General features: G+C 40.2%; 1 protein-coding gene across 2 annotated transcripts in view; it reads right to left on the bottom strand.

The window, feature by feature from the left end:
* Positions 1-21,487, bottom strand: part of ccn5 (cellular communication network factor 5) — a 26,017-nt gene extending 4,530 nt beyond the window's left edge. The window contains exons 1-3 of one of the 2 annotated variants that reach the window (XM_055013168.1): positions 21,363-21,487; positions 4,773-4,989; positions 4,007-4,255 (exon numbers count right to left, since the gene is read on the bottom strand). In XM_055013168.1, the coding sequence (XP_054869143.1) occupies positions 4,007-4,255; positions 4,773-4,989; positions 21,363-21,368 (472 nt within the window). In that variant the 5' untranslated portion in view covers positions 21,369-21,487. Of the gene's footprint in view, positions 1-4,006; positions 4,256-4,772; positions 4,990-6,070; positions 6,359-21,362 lie in introns of those variants that run through there. The other variant, XM_023260929.3, reaches the window with a different exon arrangement.

Here is a 21,487-nt window from a genome sequence, read left to right as displayed (position 1 = left end):
AAAAGATGTTTACTTGTTTCATTTATAAAGCCACCCCGCAACTAGTTAGCCTCCCAGCTTCACAAACCTGTAAGAGATCGATTCAGATGCTGTATAACACCTAAATACCCAATAGCTGTCCAGCTTAAACTGTGATTAACAGCTCCAGCTGTCAATCACAGAGGCAGAGAGGGTGTTCTTCCTAAAGTGGGCGGGAACAATAGAAGTTAACTGATATTCAGAGCAAAATAGGCCATTTAGAACACCAGTAAACTACGGATTATACAGTCATGGTGAAATGAACCGTCTTTGCAGTATTTTGAGCTGAAAATTGGAGAGACTTTGAATATTTCCTGAAATATTATGGGACCGTTAAAAAACAGAGTTTGATTACTGACTATCTTAATGAGAGAGATGAAAGAATGAACACTCTTGTACAATAAATATGAAGCTACAGCTAGCAGCTCATTAGCTTAGTAGGGCATAAAAACTACACTAAACTGAATTGATGTAGGCAGTTAAGAATGCTACTGACAATTTTACACTGATGCTTTTTTAAAACATTTTTTTCTGTTTTTCACTTTAGGTGAATTTTTTTTTCCCTCAGTTTCTGAAATATGCTTAATGGAATACATTTTGTCATACATTACTTCCTTTGAATAACACTTCCTGAGTTGGTAGATCTCAATTCTGAAATGAAGAAAATGTTGTCATTTACAAGCAACTACAGTTGCAGTTACAGTTGTGCATCAGAAAGTCTAATTATAGTGTTAAACTGGACACATGAAGAGTACTCTGATCCATTAAACAGTATATAACTGTAAAATACCTTGTAACACTGTGCAACCACAATGAAGTCCTGATGACCACAGTTGCAACTATTTTACATGGCTGAATCCTTTAAACACAGAGGAAAGGTACTTTATTGCTTTATTACTTATCATTTTAGGCATAAGATTAACTATTCCATGCTTTATTGAAGGAAAGGGGATTTTACCATTCTACAATTCCTTGTGGCAACGACTGTCAAAGCGACACACCATCCACAGCAGATCAACATCAACAATATCAACCCATTTTTGTAAGTGCAGTCAGATTCTCTGAGCACCGAGGTTGTCTCTTACTTTGTCTTTATGAACTCTCCTTTACATCTTTTCCTCAAGACGTCATGACATTTTTCACTGAATACAAAGGAACATGTTGAGAAAAACCTATAGAATGCAATTTTTCTGACTATGTCACCACAATATCAGATTTTCCACCAAATCCTCTAGGCTAAATAACATTTATCTCTATGGGCGAATAGTTTTCTACATCTTCACTCTGAACTAAATTAGATGCTGCTTAAACTCACTCACCTCGTTCACTTCACATCCAATAACCCTAATGTCTCTTCCGGCTGCTTTTTGCTCACAAAAACTTGAAGCCTCCCAAATCCATGACACTGGATTTTAACTCCCAAAACTAATTTGCAGAGGTCATATCAGCTGATCTCTTGACAGATACTTACAGTTGTACCTTTTTACCTTTTATCTGTGTAACTTGAAGAGACGTTTGTTTAATATCTGACAAGATTTTCCTAATTTGATTTATATATATTTTTTAACACCTATAAACCAGAGGGTTTTTTTATTCTTTTGTTTCTGGTGTTGTGGTTGTGGCACTTAGACACAGATTATGCCAATTCACATTTTTGGATCCAGTGACAACTGTACACCTGATTTATATCATATGTATTTGCCTCATGTCTTTGTCCATTTTAACTCTGAAGAAACAGTAGTGTTGGTCTGTTTGCACAATATAAGGCTGTGTGCTCCATCTTTTTAGTCACCTATTTACTTTTTGCCCAGAAAAATCTATTACACTGAATTCTTGTGCATGAAGAAATCCAAAGCAAATTTCCTTCCCAAGACAAACCTCCAAAAGTCAAAACACTCAGCTGATGGTCAAGCATGACATCGTAGGTCTTGAATTCAAGAACAAAATGTTCCTTTGCTGTTCTCATAATGTAGTTTGACTCAGACTGTGTTTAGAATTCCAGATGTTTTTAGACTGGCTTCATTTCCCTAATAGCTGTTTCGTGTGCAAACACACTCACACACCCTGTTAATGGAGTACTACCGTCACATGACTTCATATGTTTAATTGTCACACAGCTGTGGTTGTTTATATGAAAGTTGGTGACTGAAAAAAATGTTTTGAGCACAAAAAAAAAGTGGCTTATATTTGGATTTTGGGAGTTTTCCTTTGGCCAGACACACCCTGTTTTAATGCAAAAAAGCTCCAGTAAAAACTTCCAGACACGACCACCAGTGACAAAGCTCATAAAAATGAATGAAGGATAATGTTACATATGGACTGATCATCACTGAGCAACAACTGAAGCTGAGGAATCCAGCTGTGGACACACATCTGGCACTGGCACCCAGACACTGGAAAATATGTTGGAAATATTCAGCTCTGATGTCAGGGTGAAGTTTAAAGGACTAGTGAAACATTTTGGGAGGTACACTTGTTTGCTTTCTTGGAACGTGTTTAGGTTTGTTCACTAAATATGAAGCTACATCCAGGAAACAGCTTAGCTCAGCTTAGCTTAGCATAATGAATGGGAAAGAAGGGGAAATCCTATCTTGGCCTGCTCTAATAGTTACAAAATCTCCTTCCAGGTCCTGTAAAGCTGCTAATTAACACATTTCACTTGTTTAATCCCTTACAAAAAGGAAATGCCAGGCTTTGTTCCCTCTGGACACAGCCAGACTGGCTGTTTCCCCTTGTTTCCAGACTTTGTGTCAAGCTGAACAGATGCCAGGTTGCAGCTTCATATTTAATGTACACACATATCATTCTTCCTGGTTCTAACAGATGACTTCATGCCACCCCAGTCTTGGCTTCCCTGCAGGGGCGACTTGTTCATTTTAGAATTATTTGACAATTGTCAGGGTCTGACCCCAAGCTATATATATATATATATATATATATATATATATAACAGAGATGCTGACCCCATATGAGCCTGTGTGGATCCTTGTGAATGCGTCAAAGTTGACACTTAAATATAAGGGTGACCAAGCTCTTCCAATCAGGGCCCCTCAACTTTGGAATGACCTACATGAGGAGATAAGGCTGCAGAAATGTCTTCTTTTAAATCATTTAAAACAAATTTTTTAAAATAGATTTTTACAGTTTTTTATTTTACAGTTTTTTTTTGTTTTTACAATTTTATATTTTTCTGTTTTATTTTTCTCTATTCTTCTTCTTTTACTTCCACTCCTATCCTTTGTATCTGTATTTTTTTCTTCTTCTTTAATGTGCGGTAGCATTTTTGTTGCTTTTCTTATTGTATTTGCATCAGTTGATATTTGCTTTATTGATTAATACATTGACAATGACATTCTGCTGTGTTTAGCTCTCTTTCTCTACTTGTTATTTTTCTGGGGTTTTTTTTCCCTTTCTGTTTGGCCTGACTGACTTTCTGTTGTAATGTTGTCTTTCTGGGTATTATAACTGTCGCTTCAATCTTCTCATCCAGTTCAAGACAGCGATTATTACTTCGCCTTCAGTGTTGGTCTGTCTGTCTGTCCGTTCACAGCATTGCTCAAAAACAGATTTGGATGAAATTTTCAGGGAAGGTCAGAAATGACACAAGGACCAATTGGTTAGATTTTGGCAGTGATGCGGCTTGTAGTCTGGATCGACGGATTTGTTAAAGATTTCCGTATCATTACGAGATAGCAGCATGGTGTCACTGTAACTATGACTACAAGTGAACACAACGTCAGCTGCCTGCTAATGATTACATGACTGCAATCCTACTGCAAATCCACCACTGCGGACCGTGAGTTGTTTAAAAATTTCATCCGTTGGAAACCAATCAACGACTGAGCAGCCTTGGCGGAGTACTGTGCTCTCTGAGGGCTTTTCTTGTTTTCAAAATGTTAAACTATTACAAAGCGTCTGCTGAGAAATAAAATACACTTTAAAACATAAACCTACACCTGCATCAGAGGACGTTTGATGATGAACTCACCTGTAATGGCATCCTGAATGACCGTGTTATCAAGGTTTTCACACACCCACTCCCTGCAGCACTTCCCTGGCAGCCGGATGTGCTGTGGGTTGGGACAGTCTGGAGTGGGAAGACGTACATTCATGGGACAGGCTGGCACACAGCTCACCCCTCCACCTCTGCAGTGGCAGTAGGTGTCACACGAGGGCTGGAACGACTGGCCTTCTTGGTAAGTGATGCCGTTGACTTCACAGCCCAGATCCTCCCGACCTGCAAGAAACGCAGCACAGAAGCCGTCTTTGCCTGACCACACCTGCACCCTGGATTGATGTGGGAAACTTAATCAGGAAGCGAAAGGATTAAGTTAGGTGAAAAGGAAGGGGGACACGGCAGAGGAAAATGAGAGAGAGAGAGAGAGGTGAGGACACTGGATCTGCTGTCCCATGTCGGCGGTTATGTAGCTTTATGGGAAAGCAGGCCTCTGCTGAGAAACTGAGGAGTCTGTTTTTCAATCCACGAGGGTTGTCTCTGCAATCTATCATGCTCAAAGGGCAGTCATTAGAGGAAATGTGTCAACAGCAGCCCTGGAAATAGAAGTTTTGGAGTTCAGGCAGATCGCCGCCACCCTGCAGGCCGTCCCACTCGGCTGAGCAGACTCTAAACATAAACTGTCTGTGTGTCACGCAAAGCTACCGAGGCTCTACCACCCCCTCCCTGCATGTCCTCCCCTCCATCTCGCCCACACAGACATGGGCCTTGTTGTTTGCTTGTTAGAAGAGGCACTCACCGACACACTCCCCAGGGTCTCCGGGGAAGCTGGCGCTGTAGTCACACTGCAGTCCTCTCTGGCTGTCGCAGGGGAACATCTCGGTGCAGGGCTCACCCTGCTGCCTGGCACAAACCTGGCAACATCGGCAGCCATCCTGCACCAGTGGGACTCCTGGGGGGCACTGAGGGGCAGGACTAGGGCAGAGGCAGGGTCTGTCACACAGCTGACACAGCACCTGGAGGGTTAGGCCACACATGGGAGATGATAAAATATGAACACAGCAAGAGATGAAAACATAATTCCACCTTCTGATACTGAAATCATTGCTGTTATTATCAAGACCCAAAATATCATCGTCATTGAAATGATTACTCTCATTACTACAATTTTAGAGGAGAAGGAGTAAAGCAAATATTATTGGTATTCCCAGAAGCTGCATCAGTATTCAACACAGTCCAGCCAAACCCCTGTTTCCAATTACAAGTATGTGATGGAGCCAAAACACAGACAAGATCTGGACAAGCCCGGTCTCACTTTAACAAAGCAGAATAAACATACTGTAAAGAAGCAGTTCACCAATTATCTTCACACAGTGCCTAACAAGGTAATAAGTAACTGCATAAAGATACAACCCCTTACTGTTTATCAACCTTAAACCACAGAAGAAACATAATAACACTGATAATGCAGACAATCTGTTGGCATAAGTCAATTTTCTTATCTTTATTACTGAAATTATGACATTACAATAACTAGCAAGAATCCCAATTAAGCGCTTATGTCATTTTCTGACAAAAAAGGGACATATTTTAAGCTTTGGTTTGTCTTCTGCTATCGTAAACAGAATATTTTTAGGTTTTCGACTGTTGGTCAGACAAAAACAAATAATTTGATGACAAGAAAAGTGTGATTTCATTGCCATTTCTGGCATTTGAGAAAACAAATCACTTCTTAAGTGTTAAAACAATCAGCCCTACATCATTATCTATGATTTTGCATGTCTGTGATCTTGTTTTTGTCCTGATAAACAGCTTGAAATACTAATCCTCATTTCAAATCTTCATAGTAGTCCCAAGAGGATGTTATGCTTCTTACTGGACACAGGAATTAATATAAATACAATAAATCAACTATGAATGAATGAACACTTTACACCACAGTATTCATTGATCTTGTGACACTTACGAGACAAAAGTCCTTGTTTGAACTTACACATTTACAGTAAACATTCTCTCTCTCACACACACACACACACACAAACACATAATCATGTCATTCAGAACAGACTAGTATAAATAAGCAGGAGCAGGCCTCACCTGTGTTGCCACACAAAGCAGTACAGCCAAAGCAATCACACAGTCACATAGTAGTCGGTCCATGAGGGCTCGTGTTGCTGATGGAGCTCCGTCTGTCTCACTGACCTGTGTGACGGTGTGGTGCGACCAGTGCAGCTGTTTGCTAACTGCTCATTCTTGCGCCTGCTGACATTTATAAAGTCTGGACTCTGATGTCACAGGCTGACTACCGTGTAAACAGCCACTGGACCGGCATCAGAAATGTTTCACATTCCTCCTCCCTGCTGCCCATTTCCACTTCCAAACACACACACACCTCCACCCCCAGCTCTTTCCCCTCTTTTTCCTCTCCTCCCTCTCTTTCCAGTCTTGTGGCGTTCTAAGTTTGCACAGCTTAACATGAGCTAAGGGGAGGAAAATACATTAGCCAAGTCGTCTGCAAGTCAAACAACCTGCAGGGTTTCTGTGGTGACAATTCCCATTTATGCCGACGTGAGTCTATCTTGCCGATGTTTTCACAAGCTGCTGGTGAGTCAGATATAGCTGCTCATCTTTTGAAAGGACGGAAATAGAGCAGATATTTCCACTATTCAATTTTTCATCCTATACCCCTCCAAATACTTATGAAACCTCAATGTGTTGAGGCCAGACTTAAAAGAAATTGAATCCCTTTCTTTTCTCTGGTTTTCATGGTGTAAACCATGTCAGAAGTTGTCATAAAACCGCATCATTATGATGTCCTCCATTGTGCAAGAACCCTGAAGAGACTTCAAATAGAAAACTGGAGGCAAACAGGAAAAATCCTTTCTTAGACATGACATAGTTGAGCTGCTTCGTTATTTCACAACTACAAAAGAAGCAGCATGAGATGGACTCAACTCCGAATACATATGGCATCCACATATATATTCACATCTTTGTTAAACAATTCATGTGATCACCACAACTGTACTTCATGGATGCATTAATGAAAACTGGATATAGAATTATTGCCTCATTCTAAGTCTCAGTACCCCTGCAACAAGATTTTGTTCCAAATTGTGTTATGTTTTGTGTTACATATGGTGTCTTGACTGTGATTGTAGCTGCTGTAACAATGTAATTTTCTGTAAAGGATCAATACAGTATCCATTTTATCTCATCTATCTATACCAACTAAAAGATGGCACCTGCTCACTTGAAGAACAGTAGCTCACCTGATGGATGAGATTTGCTGGCCCCACCAATGTCCCTTTTCCTGGCAACATGGAGGCTTTACAGACATGAAACCCATCCATCCAATATCTATACATTATTCCTCTGTAGGGTCATGGGGGCTGGAGTCTATCCCAGCTGACGTAAGGTGAAGGCAGGATACACCCTGGACAGGTCAACAGGGCCACAGACAGACAACCAAACACACTCACATTCACAGCTATGGACAATTTAGAATCACCAAGTAACTGTGGGAGGAAGCCAGAGCAGGCACATGAAGAACATGCAAACTCCACACAGAAAGACGCCGGGCCGGGAATTGAACCCACTGAACCTTTTAGCTGTGAGGTGACAGTACTAACCACTGGACCACCATGCTGGCCAGATATGAAACTACACTCGATTAAAACTGACCTTGTTTTGCAGTTGGATCAGTCCTGCCACCTGTTTTTGCTTTTTTTTTCAACAGCACTTTCTTCTACAATTACAGTTTATGGGAAAACTGTTTTTTGGGCCTCAGCTTATTTTCAGTGCAATACCATGAGTAACCACTGAAAAGTATAACAGTGCTGTATCCAGTTCATTTCATTTCATCATGGCTGCACTTAAAAGTCTCTCTGTAGTCACCGATTAAACCCTAAAAATGTCAGCTTCATGTTTTGAAATTACATATTTATTAAAAATAAAAATAATCCCTTTCCACCTCTCCATCCACCCACGCCTCCTCACTCATTGCAGGTCAATTTTACCAGCTCACCTATGACCAACAGCAAGTTGGTTTGGAAAGCCCTGCCCGAACTGGTTCCTTAGGTTTGTTATATATGAAACCCAGGAACACCGAATCTGTGTTTCTTAGAGTATCACTGATGGCTGTAATTCCAAGATGGAAATGTAGAAAAGCATACAGACGGTACCCATCCTGTGGATGAGAACAATCAGACTGGACTGTTTTATCTCTGCATCTTATTTTGCAACAGTTACAAAATATTGCACTGCTTTTTCACATCTGTAAATATAGCGCACTGCCATCTGTAAATATCTATCTACTTGCTCATCAAGCAGGCAGTATTTTACTTCACTACTGCACTATCCGTTGCACTGCATCACTTGTTTCTTAGTGTCTTGTTTCTGAGTCTCTGTGCGTTTTTTATGTTTTCTACTGTGCCTTGCATGTTTGCATCTAGGTCTGAGAGAAACAGCATTTAAATCTTGTCTATGTCCTGGAGATATGGCAGAATTGACAATTAAGTTGACTTTGACTAATAGATACAATAGATGTAATGCCTTATTTTTTTATGCCTTTTAGACAGATTATTTTACACCAAGAACCCACATAACTCTGGAACAGGGCAGATGCTTTGCTCTGACTTTGGATAATCTTCAGGAGATTCAGGATAGTCTATAGCCACTGTAGCATACTTGTTTATGTTTAAGCTTTCCTTAGTCTATCTTTAATTAATATTTATACTAAAATCAAAGATTTTCACCAGTGGGAGTCATTAGTCACAGCTTTGAGCTAACGCTAATGTCAACATAACACTACCATGGCTAACATGCTAATGTTCAACAAGTCAGCACGCGAAAGTTTGCACATTATCTTAAAGAGTGCAACTGAGGCTGATGGAAATGACAGTTCAGTAGTGTTTGGTCATAAACTTAAGCATTACAAAAATGTTGACCTGATGATGGGCTAATAAAAGTCTGAGGGTCATAGAGTTATTACAATTCATCGTGAGGGAGGCATGAACCGAGTCAACTTACAGACCAACATCACTGTTTATAGAACCACATCAAGAGCGTGGATAAAAACTTTACATTTTAGAAGCTTGCATTAGAGAAATATTTATATCACTGTTACAGATATAAAATGTTTCATGTATACCATCATAGCCACAGAATGCCACGATCTAAACACTACAGCAAAAAGTTTGGAGGCAGTCACTGAAAAAGAAAGTGTGCCTTTCATTACGAAAAGAATTCAGTCAAAAGTAACGCTAGATTCCTGAATGTCAACATCAGCCGTTTCTCACAGATCTGGGTGGCCAGGAAAGACATCCAGCGTTGAGTTATAAATATAATGAGACAGAAAGAAAGATACAGCAGAGGGAAGTATGTGTGTCCCAGGCAGGTGGACTCCAGGTGGTCAGCCAGTATGGATGTACTGCTTCAACTTTTCTCTGAAAACTATGCTTTCCTGGCCATTACCATGTGTTTTCTGTGCTCTCCAAGAATGACAGAGACTGGAAGGATTGCTTTATAATAGGCAATAGTTCCACCAGTTGTAAGGATTGACTTTCAAAGATCTCCAAAAAAAATCACAAGTTTTCATCTGTGAATTTTTAGTATCGACTCAGTAGGAAGGCACTATTACAGTTTCTCATGTGGCTTGCAGGAAAGTTTTGGTGTCTGGCTCATTAATGAAACTGAAAATATGACTATTAGATGATTAGTTGGCTTCATTGTGCTTGATCTATGACTAAACATGGTCTAAAGAGGACATAGTCTTAGTGTAAGTCATAATGAAATCATATCTGCCGATTCAAACCAAGTCAAGCAGAGAGGGCTCAACACATTTTCCAGAGCACACACATGTTGGAAGACTCCCAGACAGTAAAGTATCCCCCTCATTGACAGCAGACTTTATGGAAGAAAGCCTCAAATCCTGTACAAGGACCCTAATTCATTTGTGGTGAATATTGTTTTGGTATGTGATGGTATGTAGGGAAAGCCCTGCGAATTCCTTGTCGATTCATGAATGTAAAAACCGTGGGGTAAAGTAATGAAAATATTTTCTGTCCTGTAAATACTATAAAAGCATTCATTGATCTAAGTGCTAAAATAAAGGAAATTCAGTCTTCCAAATCTGTCACTGTGGAGCAAAAATGTCTAACACATGTTCAGAGTTGTTGAGCAACTCCAAAATAGCTCAGAGTGGAGGCAACACCGTTGTAATAGTACTCTGAGATGACACTCTGCTAAAGTTATGCAGTTCCTAAATCACTTTTACAGATGTAAAACCCTGCTGGTATAAAATGTTGACTTATACTTTGTGAAGAAGTTTCGTGATGAAATCAGACGGTAACATGTGCTCATTAAGGATTACAAATGTGACCAATTTAACATGCTTTACTTTTTTGTGATAGCTCAAGGAATTGTCCACCATTTTTGTCCAGACTGAAATATTTGAGCTGAAGCTGGATTGCCATTAAATCGTTCATCAGTTTGCAGATGATAAATCCTTTTCTTCTCGCTCCATAATTAGGCATTCATTGTTTTTAGTGCTGTATGGCACAACAGTTACTGGACAGATTGTCATTCAACTTGGTTCAGACCTTTACGTCCCCCTTTGGGTTTGATAACTGTTGACTCCTGGTCACAGTTCAGAAAAAAAACACAGGATTTAAGTACATGACATTGAAACAGCAATGAAAAATTATGTTTGTCTTCTATTGAAGGTAATTTAGCTAAGAGGAAGGTTGGCATTTAGGCAAAGGGCAAAGTCAGAAGGCTGGCAGAGATCAGTATCAGGCAGTCTTCTGTGAAGTCTCACAAACATATTTTGTCAGTTTCTCTGACAATAGTTTTCCACGCTGAACCACAATGCAGACATGCAGACAGACACAGATCACAGATCAAAACAGATAAAGTTCTTGTGTTCACATGAGGCATGAGGTTACTGCAGGGAACGCTGGCAAGTGCAAGCAGTGACAGTGAATGATTGAATGACTAGTGAGGTAACAGTGGCATTCCAGACTTTCACTGTCTGATAGTTTGCCTTCTTCAGTCCTTGTCCTTCATTTATAACATACACAATTGTTTTCAACGGGGAAAAAATTTGTGTTACATTCTATTTGTATGTAGTGTCAGTCAAATTAAGTGTGATTACTTGATTACAGCTAACATGCAGTGATATGTTGGCTGTTTGGGATAAGTAAACAAACTCCACTGGTAAAATCTACATTAATGATGCAATTAATATCTTGAAATCAACACCTGATCATAGAAAGTAGTAACAATGTAGCTTATTAAAACTAAGCATTTAATTTAAATTTTTGGATATTTTAGCTTCAATAAACAACAACTCCAATTAAAATCTCTTTTTTCACACCATCAACATTCATGACCTCAGCAAACCCAGACAATATTCAAGTCTGCCAGTTTGTGGGTTTGGGTGGTGCCACCTAGCTGTGACTTGTGATTTGAGTATGACTCAGAATAAACAGGCTGTGGGCTATAACAGCCACAAATAATACTCCAATCTTCTCCTAGGACAATATCAGGCACATAAAATGCAAAACAGCTCCGAGTGCACTTGGTAACTGGTGTCTGAGGTTTTAGCACCATGTGTTGTTGAGAGTTTTCCAGTCACTGGCAGGTTGAGTCTGCCAGAGCTGCAGGTATCCTTTCAGGGTGGTGCTCAGATTAGTTGTGACTGCTGGAACAGACAAAAATAGCAAAAAACAGGCGAGGTATAGTCTACTCACGGTGTTGATTGTTCTGACTTATACTGAGTCATTATGAAAATTTGATGTTGGACATCACTGGATCACCACCACACCCTGTGCAGGTCACAGACTGAGCAGGCTTCCATTCAAAACACAATAAACACTCAAACTGCCCTTCTCTGTTCTGTCTGGTTTTCATCTTTCCTTCTACATCTCAGCTCCAAAAGTTTCCTCTTATACCAATGTTGATGTCAGTTCTCGCTAAAGGACTGCACTGAAGATAAATTGTAGTCTTTCATTATACTCTCATTATACTTTAAATAACACAGCAGTGCTAAATGGACAGATTTTTAATTTACTAAATGACCAGCCAAGGACATAGAGCAAATTAAATTCACTTGTTTTCATCCAAAATACTTGACTACATAAATGTGGGTGGCAGCTGAAAGTGCAAGTTTAAACAACTTAGTCATAAAACTTTTTTAAAGGAAGGAAAAAGATGAGATGAAGGGGAGAATATTCAAGCAGATGAAAAATGTTCCTAACATTTACATAGCATAATGAACCGCAGCAAACATATTTTCACCACTAAATTCCAGGTGTTTCCTCTGGAATAGCTCTTGTGAAACAGCAGAGGGACCACTACAGGTGCACAGCTATTACATGATGCAATATACAACTTAATTGTAATAAGTGCTCTAAAAATACCCAAAACAAGGAAATGAGACATGATTTAAGTCCTCCTGCCTGCTTAGCCAGAGACCAAAATTCCACACACCGAAACTCTAAAAATGCCCCAGAACAGAAACAAGAACCACAAAATGGAAACCAGCGAGAAGGAATTTTGATACATGATTTGATGTGATATGATCAGTGTGTCAAGATGTGGTCCAGATGTAAGCAGCTACACTGGGAGACAGACACACACACACAAAGCAAGGCCTCGTCCAACATGGATTTCTCAAGCTGCAGCCAAAATCTTTTCCCTAAAATTACACCGAGATTCCAGGCATTCCAGCTGGATGTGTGAAAGTCCCACAGTGTTGCCACAGGAACACCCAGAGCGGGCGATAGGGACGTCGTCCTGACCCAAGGTCACCTCCTGACGTAGACGCGACGTAGAGGTCATGGCCGTGTCTACAGCAAAAAATGGAAAGCATGGCTCGTCCAGACACTCATTCACACCCACTCATGGTGACAGCTGCACTGACAGATGTATCAGCAGAGGTAGAAACAACTGTCTGTACATCACATGGCCTAAGGACTAATGGTTACTAAATCTGTACAGCTTCGTGTGTCAGTTTGGTTCCACCTGACATTATGGTGATGAAAATGACCTTAGTAATAGTAAAACGTGAATTAAATGAGTGACAACTTTAAAGCTATTCTCTTTTTATTTAGATGGCTATAGGGATAATCTGACAGTCTGTAAATTCACTGTTTTAGTCTGGAGTAAGAAAATTGATGTTAAATGCATTGCCATGAAGTTTTGCACGGACATTTAAGATCACCAGAGGATGAATCCCAGTAAATTTAATCAGGGTTTATCTTGCTTTGAGGCATTTTTATGTGCTTTAGTCACACCGTAAAACACTGAAAAATTTAGCCAGTCAACTAATCTTTCCTAGTTTACCAAAAATATAAATGTTTTGCTAATTTATACTTAACTGAACTTAGAGTAGTTCATTGTTATTCAATGCTTATAACCTAAGTTTATTAGGGTCCGAGCACCACGAAGTGGTGCGAGGAACCTATTGAAACCCTAGGAATTATTAGGGTCCGAGCACCACGAAGTGGTGCGAGGAACCTATTGTAACCCTAGGAATTATTATTAGGGTCCGAGCACCACGAAGTGGTGCGAGGAACCTATTGAAAGCCTAGGAATTATTATTATTATTATTATTATTATTAGGGTCCGAGCACCACGAAGTGGTGCGAGGAACCTATTGAAACCCTAAGAATTATTATTAGGGTCCGAGCACCACGAAGTGGTGCGAGGAACCTATTGAAACCCTAAGAATTATTATTATTATTATTTTTCTTCGTCCGCCGGGAAATCGGCCTTTTTGACGCCCTAAACATACACAAAAACGCATGAAAATCGCCACACACATCAGAACCGGCGAAAAATTTGATATTTTAGGGAAATGGCACGCATGCGTGCCAAAATGGCTCAATAGCGCCCCCTAGAAAATTAAGAAAATTCAGCCCCCGGACAGTGTTTGACCGAGACTTCTGAAATTCGGTACACATATGTAACTCATCAAGACGCACAAAAAAGCCTCTTGCATCATTACCCATAATGCAACAGGAAGTCGGCCATTTTGAATTATGAGTCATTTTTGGACATTTTTTGATATCTATAAACTCAAACAGCGTAATCCTGAGAGAGCTGAAATTTGGCCAGGATGTACTCCAGTCATGGGTGATCAAAAGTTATCAAAACGCTCCGCAAAAGTCTGAGGACGCGGAAATGGCGAGCCACGGAATGCGGCCATTTTGAAATATGATTCATATTTTGGACAATTTTGTCATTTTTGGACATTTCCAAAAGCTATAAACTCAAACAGCTTAACCCCGACAGAGCTCAAACTTGGCCAGGATGTACTCCCGTCATGGTTGATCAAAAGTTATCAAAACGCTCTGCAAAAGTTTGAGGGCGTGGAAATGGCGAGCCACGGAATGCGGCCATTTTGAAATATGATTCATATTTTGGACAATTTTGTCATTTTTGGACATTTTCAAAAGCTATAACCTCAAACAGCGTAACCACGAGAGAGCTCAAATTTGGTCAGGATGGACACCAGTCATGGTTGATCAAAAGTTATCAAAACGCTCCGCAAAAGTCTGAGGGCGTGGCCATAGTTACCAGCGGAATGCGGCCATTTTGAATGTCTTGCCATGAAACAGGAAGTGCTGTCTAACTAGCCTGTACATGCTCCAGTCTGCTTCAAATTATACATGTGTGATCAGAGTCCAGCCCTAATCACGTCCATAGGTTGATATACACTCACAGTCATAGCGCCACATGGCGGCCATTTTGAATTTCTCGCCATTAAACAGGAAGTGCTGTGTAACCAGACTGTACATGCTCCAATCTGCCTGAAATTTTACATGCATGATCAGAGTCCGGCCCTAATCACATCTTTGTGCCACTTGGCGGCCATTTTGGATTTCTCGCCATGAAACAGGAAGTGCTGTGTAACCAGCCTGTACATGCTCCAATCTGCCTGAAATTTTACATGCATGATCAGAGTCCGGCCCTAATCACATCTTTGTGCCACTTGGCAGCCATTTTGGATTTCTCGCCATGAAACAGGAAGTGCTGTGTAACCAGCCTGTACATGCCCCAATCTGCCTGAAATTTTACATGCATGATCAGAGTCCGGCCCTAATCACATCTTTGTGCCACTTGGCGGCCATTTTGGATTTCTCGCCATGAAACAGGAAGTGCTGTGTAACCAGCCTGTACATGCTCCAATCTGCCTGAAATTTTACATGTATGATCAGAGTCCGGCCCTAATCACATCTTTGCACCACTTGGCGGCCATTTTGGATTTCTCGCCATGAAACAGGAAGTGCTATGTAAGTAGCCTGTACATGCTCCAATCTGCCTGAAACTTTACTGGGTACTGGGTACTCCTGGTGGATATGCGTGGGCCAGTCGGGCCGCTCGGATGCGAGGACTCGTCCAACGCTGCTTGCAGCTTTTATTGGTTTAGTGGTTGGAAGTCAATAAAACATTAGCGTCAGTCAAATTGAATGCGTCAGTGGATGGAAGTGGTGGTTGCCTTGTGCTGCTCTTCACTTCACTGCAGCTCCATGGCTCCATCTGCTGGACGGACAGAAGTGCAGCAGCTGATGGCAGCTTCTTTGACCTCATGCTGCTGTCAGACCCCAGATTAGGGTTTATTTCAGATATATATAATAGAAAATAGTAATTAAAAAATAAGCTGATGTTGTATTTTTGCAGCAGTGAGTTTTACAGGGTTAAGAGCAACCAGTCAAAGGTTATTACTGAGGATTTTAAACAAAAACATTCAGGCAAACAGTTAACATCATAGGGTGCCTGACATGTTTTTTTTTTTCCGGGTCGATACAGATTTTTTTTGTAATCAAGGAGATCAATAACCAAGATTTGGAATCACTACACATTTGCAGAAAAAATAAAGTTTTTGAACAGCACATAAAGTTAAGTTAAAATTAAAATAATCACGAGTTGCAGCCTTTGCTTATTTATGTTTTACATGCTGAAGTTGTCCTTCAGTGTTTCACTGATCAGATTGTGCTGTGGGCAGGAACAAGATCAGAGGGAGGCAGCTGCAGCAGACCCAAAGTAGTTTCACATTCATTTATCTGATCACATTTCAGGGGGCTTTTTTTTTTTTTTTTTTTTTTTTTTTAAGAAATGGGACCAATAATTGAAAACATGCTAAATATCAGATGGGATCATTGGTGTCACAGGACATCTGCAGACACAGGTCAAAGATTACAAGGAGTTTATTTAACGAATGAAACTAAAACCAACACAGAAAGGATAACTAAACCAAGGTGAAAACAAAAAGGGGAAACCAGACTAATTGTAGGAGAAAGGTTCTGGTTTCAAAGTCTCTGGTCTGGCAGAGAGCGGAAGAATGAAGAACCGGGCCTTCGTGGATTAAGGTGATTGAGAACAGGTGAATCAACCCCCACACCTGTGAGAGAGATGGATGGATGGATGGATGGATGGATGGATGGATAGATAGGTAGGGAGGTAGATGGACCATAGATAGATGGATGGATAGGTAGATTCTGCAGTGGGGAAATTTTCAGTGTGGCAGTAGCAGATAGGAAAAAAAGTAAAAAGAAAAGCAGCACTCAGTGCACAGATATAAATAGATGCTTTCTCCTTAGAGAAGAAATAGAAATGCTTGTAAAAAAAAAAATCTTGTGAAATTGCACATATTGACTTATTTACATTTTATTGCAGTTACTTCATGGGTGATCTGAACTACTGGGAGCAGGTTTGATTGAACACAGTCTGACTGCTGCAGGAAGGAAGGACCTCCTTCAAACATTGTGGGTGAAGCAGTCTGTCCCTGAAGGAGCTGCCGGTGATGGTCCTGTTTCCTGCAGGGGGTGGGAGATGTCCTCCATGATAGACAACAGCTTTGTCATCATCCTCCTGTCTAACACCAGCCCAGGACAGAGCTTGCTTTCTTAACCAGTTTCTTTAGTCTCTTCCTGTCTGCAGCCGTGATGCTGCTGCTCCAGCAGACCACTCCATACAGGATGGCTGATACCACCACACAACCATAAAAGGTCCTCAGAATTGCTCCCTGCACCCCGAAGGACCTCAGTTTCCTGAGCAGGTGAAGTCTGTTCTGACCTTTCTTACACCGTGCGTTGGTGTTCTATCTCTAGACATGTTTGAATGTCTTTATCAATAAATGGTCAAACACATGTTGAGTGTCAGTTCAGCTCTTTGTTCCACGCATGTATATGTTCCTATGTGATTGGTGTCTTGCAGTCAGAGTGTAAAGAATTGAAGCTGTCAGAGGCTTTCTGTGGTGAAGAGGCTGCAGGACATCAGCTGCTCCAACAGGTGACGCCTTTGTTCTTTGGCTCCAACCAGAACCAGCAATAAATCAGCATGAGCTGCAGCTTATCCACCTCATAGAGTGTACAATAAAGAAATCAAGAGGTTTTAGTTGATAGCTGTCTCTAGTGAATGACCAGCAGTGTCTTGTTCAGGTTGTGAGGAGAAGTAAAAAGCTTACAGCAGCTGGTATTCCCAGGTAGTCTCCCATCCAAATACTAACCAGGCCCAACCCTGCTTAGCTTTGCAGATCAGATGAGATTGGGTGTATTCAGTCTCAGAAACAAACCTACAATGTAAGTTCTGTACCTCACATGATTCAAATCTCCACTCACACCTTTTATTTGTCCTTTGATTGCTCCAGTACTGATTGATGCCATCATTTAAGCCAATTTACAACAACACCTTGTAGGAAATGTGGTGCAGAGGTAAGTTCTGTGCCTCACATGTTGAAGGTCCATGGTTCAAATCCCCACTCACACTTTTTATGTGTCCTTTGGATGCTCCAGTACTAATTGCTAGCATCATTTAAGCAAAGTTAGAGCAGCATCTTGTAGGACAGGTGGTGTAGAGGTAAGTTTTTTGCCTGGCATGTTGAAGGTCCCCGGTTGAAATCCACCTTAGTACCTTTATTATCTTCACCTCCTTAATAGTTTTGTGTACCATCATTTACGAAAACTAACAGTTACACCCAGTAGGAAGGATAGTGCAGTGGTAAGTTATCTGCCTCTCATCCACGAGGTTTTTGGTTCGAATCCAGCCCAGGGCTCTTTTGACACTTTTTAAGATAAGATAAAGATAAGATAAAGTTCTTTATTTCTCCCCACTCCAGGGGAAATTTACATTGTTACAGCAGCTTTATTTACAATATATACATACTTTGGCTGTATGACAACCTCTTTCAACCATCATTACAACAAAGTCCACGAAGGACCTTGTGTGAAAGATAGCTCACACATAGGTTGTGTGTCTGTCATGTGGAGGGTCATGGTTCGAATCCCCACTGGGAACCTTGCGGAGGATGATAGCGGAGTGGAAAGGTTGTGGTCTGTGGTGTGGAGTGTCCAGTGGATTGGAGTTGAAGGGTGGTTCCTGCATAAGCAAGAAGTTGCTGGAAAAGGCAAAGAGGGCAAAGAGGGCAAAGAGGGCAAAGAGGGCAAAGAGGGCAAAGAGGGCAAAGAGGGCAAAGAGGGCAAAGAGGGCAAAGAGGGCAAAGAGGGCAAAGAGGGCAAAGAGGGCAAAGAGGGCAAAGAGGGCAAAGAGGGCAAAGAGGGCAAAGAGGGCAAAGAGCGCAAAGCTTTTATTTTTCTGGTTTTCACGGCCACAGTTCGGGGACATAAAGGAGTTTTGTAGAGAAAGATGGATGACCCGTCCAATGCTGCTTGCAGCTTTAATTTTTAACTTGAGTTTGGACTCGACAGTTTTTGTGAGGAGGTTGGACTTTAGGCTTTGTGCTGGAGGGTTGAACCCTGATTTCCAAGATGTTCTAAGTGTACAGACCTCTTGAGTCCTGAGGAGATGAGCTTTCACACAGTGTGAGGGCTGAAATTTTCGAAGTTTCACAGTAGCTGTCTGTAAACTAGAACCTTGAGATAGTCCAAGGACTCGTGTCTTCTATGTCCATGTGTAGTTGTCTGTTAGTTTGAAATGTCAGTCTGAGGACTGAAATGTGCAAAGTGTCTTAGTACTTCTCTGTTAGTTAGAAATTTCTGTTTAATCGAAGCCTTAAAAGTTGTGAACATGAGTCTTGATTTCACATTTAGAGTATCCATTTGAGTTTTGGTGAGACGTTCACCTGTGTGCTATTTAGAAATGGTCCAGAAACTTTGATTGTATTCAATGAAAAGTATAGTTAGTGGTGATCAGAAGGTAACATTAGTTTGATCAATGATTTCAACTATTAGTAGACTTTATGAGGGAAGCAGTTTTGAGAAAAGAGTTATTAGTAAATCAATTCATAGTGCAACCCAGAACATTGAAAGAGGAAGTGTTTGAAGAAACAACCAGATGTTTTTGTTTCAGAATAGAAAACGTTTTAAGATATGTAAATTTATGTGTTTTTTTTGGATTTTGTTATTGTGTCTTCTGTGTAATTAGATATTCAAAAGTGTCACTGGTGTTTTTCAAATTTTTTGTCTGTATTTAGATTCATCTTAAAAGTTTAGTCTTGTTCTTTTGTCATTCTTTATGATTTTATAATATTAGATTAGATGTCCAAATGTTTTGTCTTTTTAATGTGTAATTGTTGAGTGAAAAGTATTATTGGATGTGATGAGTTAAAATATTATTTTCAATATTAAATGTTTAAACTCTTGTAGTTTGTAATGTTAAGAACTTGTAGTAGATTGTAATGTGTAATTGTATATTTAAAGTTTTCATAGGAAATTGTGTTTAATTCCTAGTGAAAGTGTTATTGTCTTTAAGATGTTATTTTGTAAAGAAACATTGAACTATTTAAATAAGTGTACTAGTGTCTTTCACTTTTTGTTTGGATAGGCGTAGTGAGAGACAGCCAGACAACGGGGTTAGAAATAAGAGGTAGGCCAGCTCATACAGCATGGGGTGTACAAGCGGGAGTCGAACCCGGGCCTCAGCGGTGGGGACCTAGTACATACGTCAAAGGCGTAACCCGTAGAGCTACATGAGCACACATGTTCTATTCTTGAAAACGTGTATTAATCCAATAGAAAGTCTAGGGGTAGGGTTAGGGTTGGAGAGGAAGGTCCTTACAGTTGTAATGAAAAAAATAGGGTAATTAATATTACACATAAATATTTTTAATGTTAATACTAAGCAGCCGAATATTCTGAGAAATTAATCCGTGGTTTTTCCTTCAGCACTGTACCTACCTTTAGGTTTTTCTAGATCTACAGCGCTGAAGGAAAAACCCCAACTTTATTCTATGAATTTTTTGGCTAGTGTGACTTAATATTAAATTATGAAAATATGTAAAATTTAATATCCATGTTTTTGTACATTGCTACTGTCAGGACCTGCCTCTGTAACCCTAACCCTACCCCTAGACTTTCTATTGGATGAATACACGTTTAAAAGCACGTAACATGTGTGTCCATATAGCTCAACGGGTTAAGTCACTCACGCATGTACTAGCTCCCCAACGCTGAGGCCCGGGTTCGATTCCCGTTCGCAACCCCGTGCTATATGAGTTGCTCTCATTCTTATTTCTACCCCATTGTCTGACTGTCTCTCACTACACCTATCCATCATTTTACTGAAAAAGACTACAACACTTATTTACAAATTTCCTATTTATTTATTAAATAAACTTCTTGAATTTCTTACATCTTTTTTTCCCATAATTTATAAAAGTTTGATTGTCTTAACTTTTTCCCTTTCATTTTTTTGCTTCTTTTTTAGGTACTTTCTTTCTTTAATCTTCTTCTTTCTAAATTTTTACACCAACCTTAACAATGTTATAAAGCCTTACATTACAATGAAAAAACTTCTATTGTAACAATCACAACTTAGTCAATTATTCACTTTATCCATTCAACTTATTTGTTTAGCACCTTTGACACAGGTGACAAAACTAAACAAGCACATAGAAAAAAACTATGCTAAAACTATGATGACAACTCACACACATATAAAAACCTAATATTTAACATGTTCATAAAATCTGTTGTGCCCAGGGGATGGAGGAAATTTATTGAAACCTTCTTGGCCTCACACAGTCAATCATTTTCTATATTTACTTAATTTTCAGTCAAAGACAACTGAGAACTGCAGAGCAACACACCTCTGCACACAGCACCCTCTGCTGTTTCTAATTATAGAAAGGCATCATATACACACTTCATACTGACATCTGAAAAACCGTAAAGGCAGGGCGATGTTCTTCTTGAATAACAGCCACTCATTTGGTTTCCCATGGCTGGCATGCTAAGGGGAAGATTTTATGGCAGTGCACAAGAACACACACACTCACACAAACTCCTCCTAATGCAATCAGTCATTATTATCTGCCCCCATGTTGTGCACCATAAGTCTACTGGCTGACAGCTGTAGTCACCCTGACTGATGGGCTCCAAATCAGTGTGAAGAGCCCCAACATTGATGAAAGCGTTTCTCTCACCAGCATGGCACCAGCTGATGGCTCCAATCCAGGCCCAGTTTTATTACTACTCTGCGGTATACCTGAAACACCAGAAGAAGAAAAAAAAAACCACACTAATACTCATGGAGTTGATCCAAAACGAG

The sequence above is a fragment of the Amphiprion ocellaris genome, chromosome 8, assembly GCF_022539595.1.
Source record: "Amphiprion ocellaris isolate individual 3 ecotype Okinawa chromosome 8, ASM2253959v1, whole genome shotgun sequence".
Classification (NCBI taxonomy): domain Eukaryota; kingdom Metazoa; phylum Chordata; class Actinopteri; family Pomacentridae; genus Amphiprion; species Amphiprion ocellaris.
The sequence above is the reverse complement of the archived record's forward strand: the minus strand, read 5'-3'. Positions and strand labels throughout refer to the sequence as shown.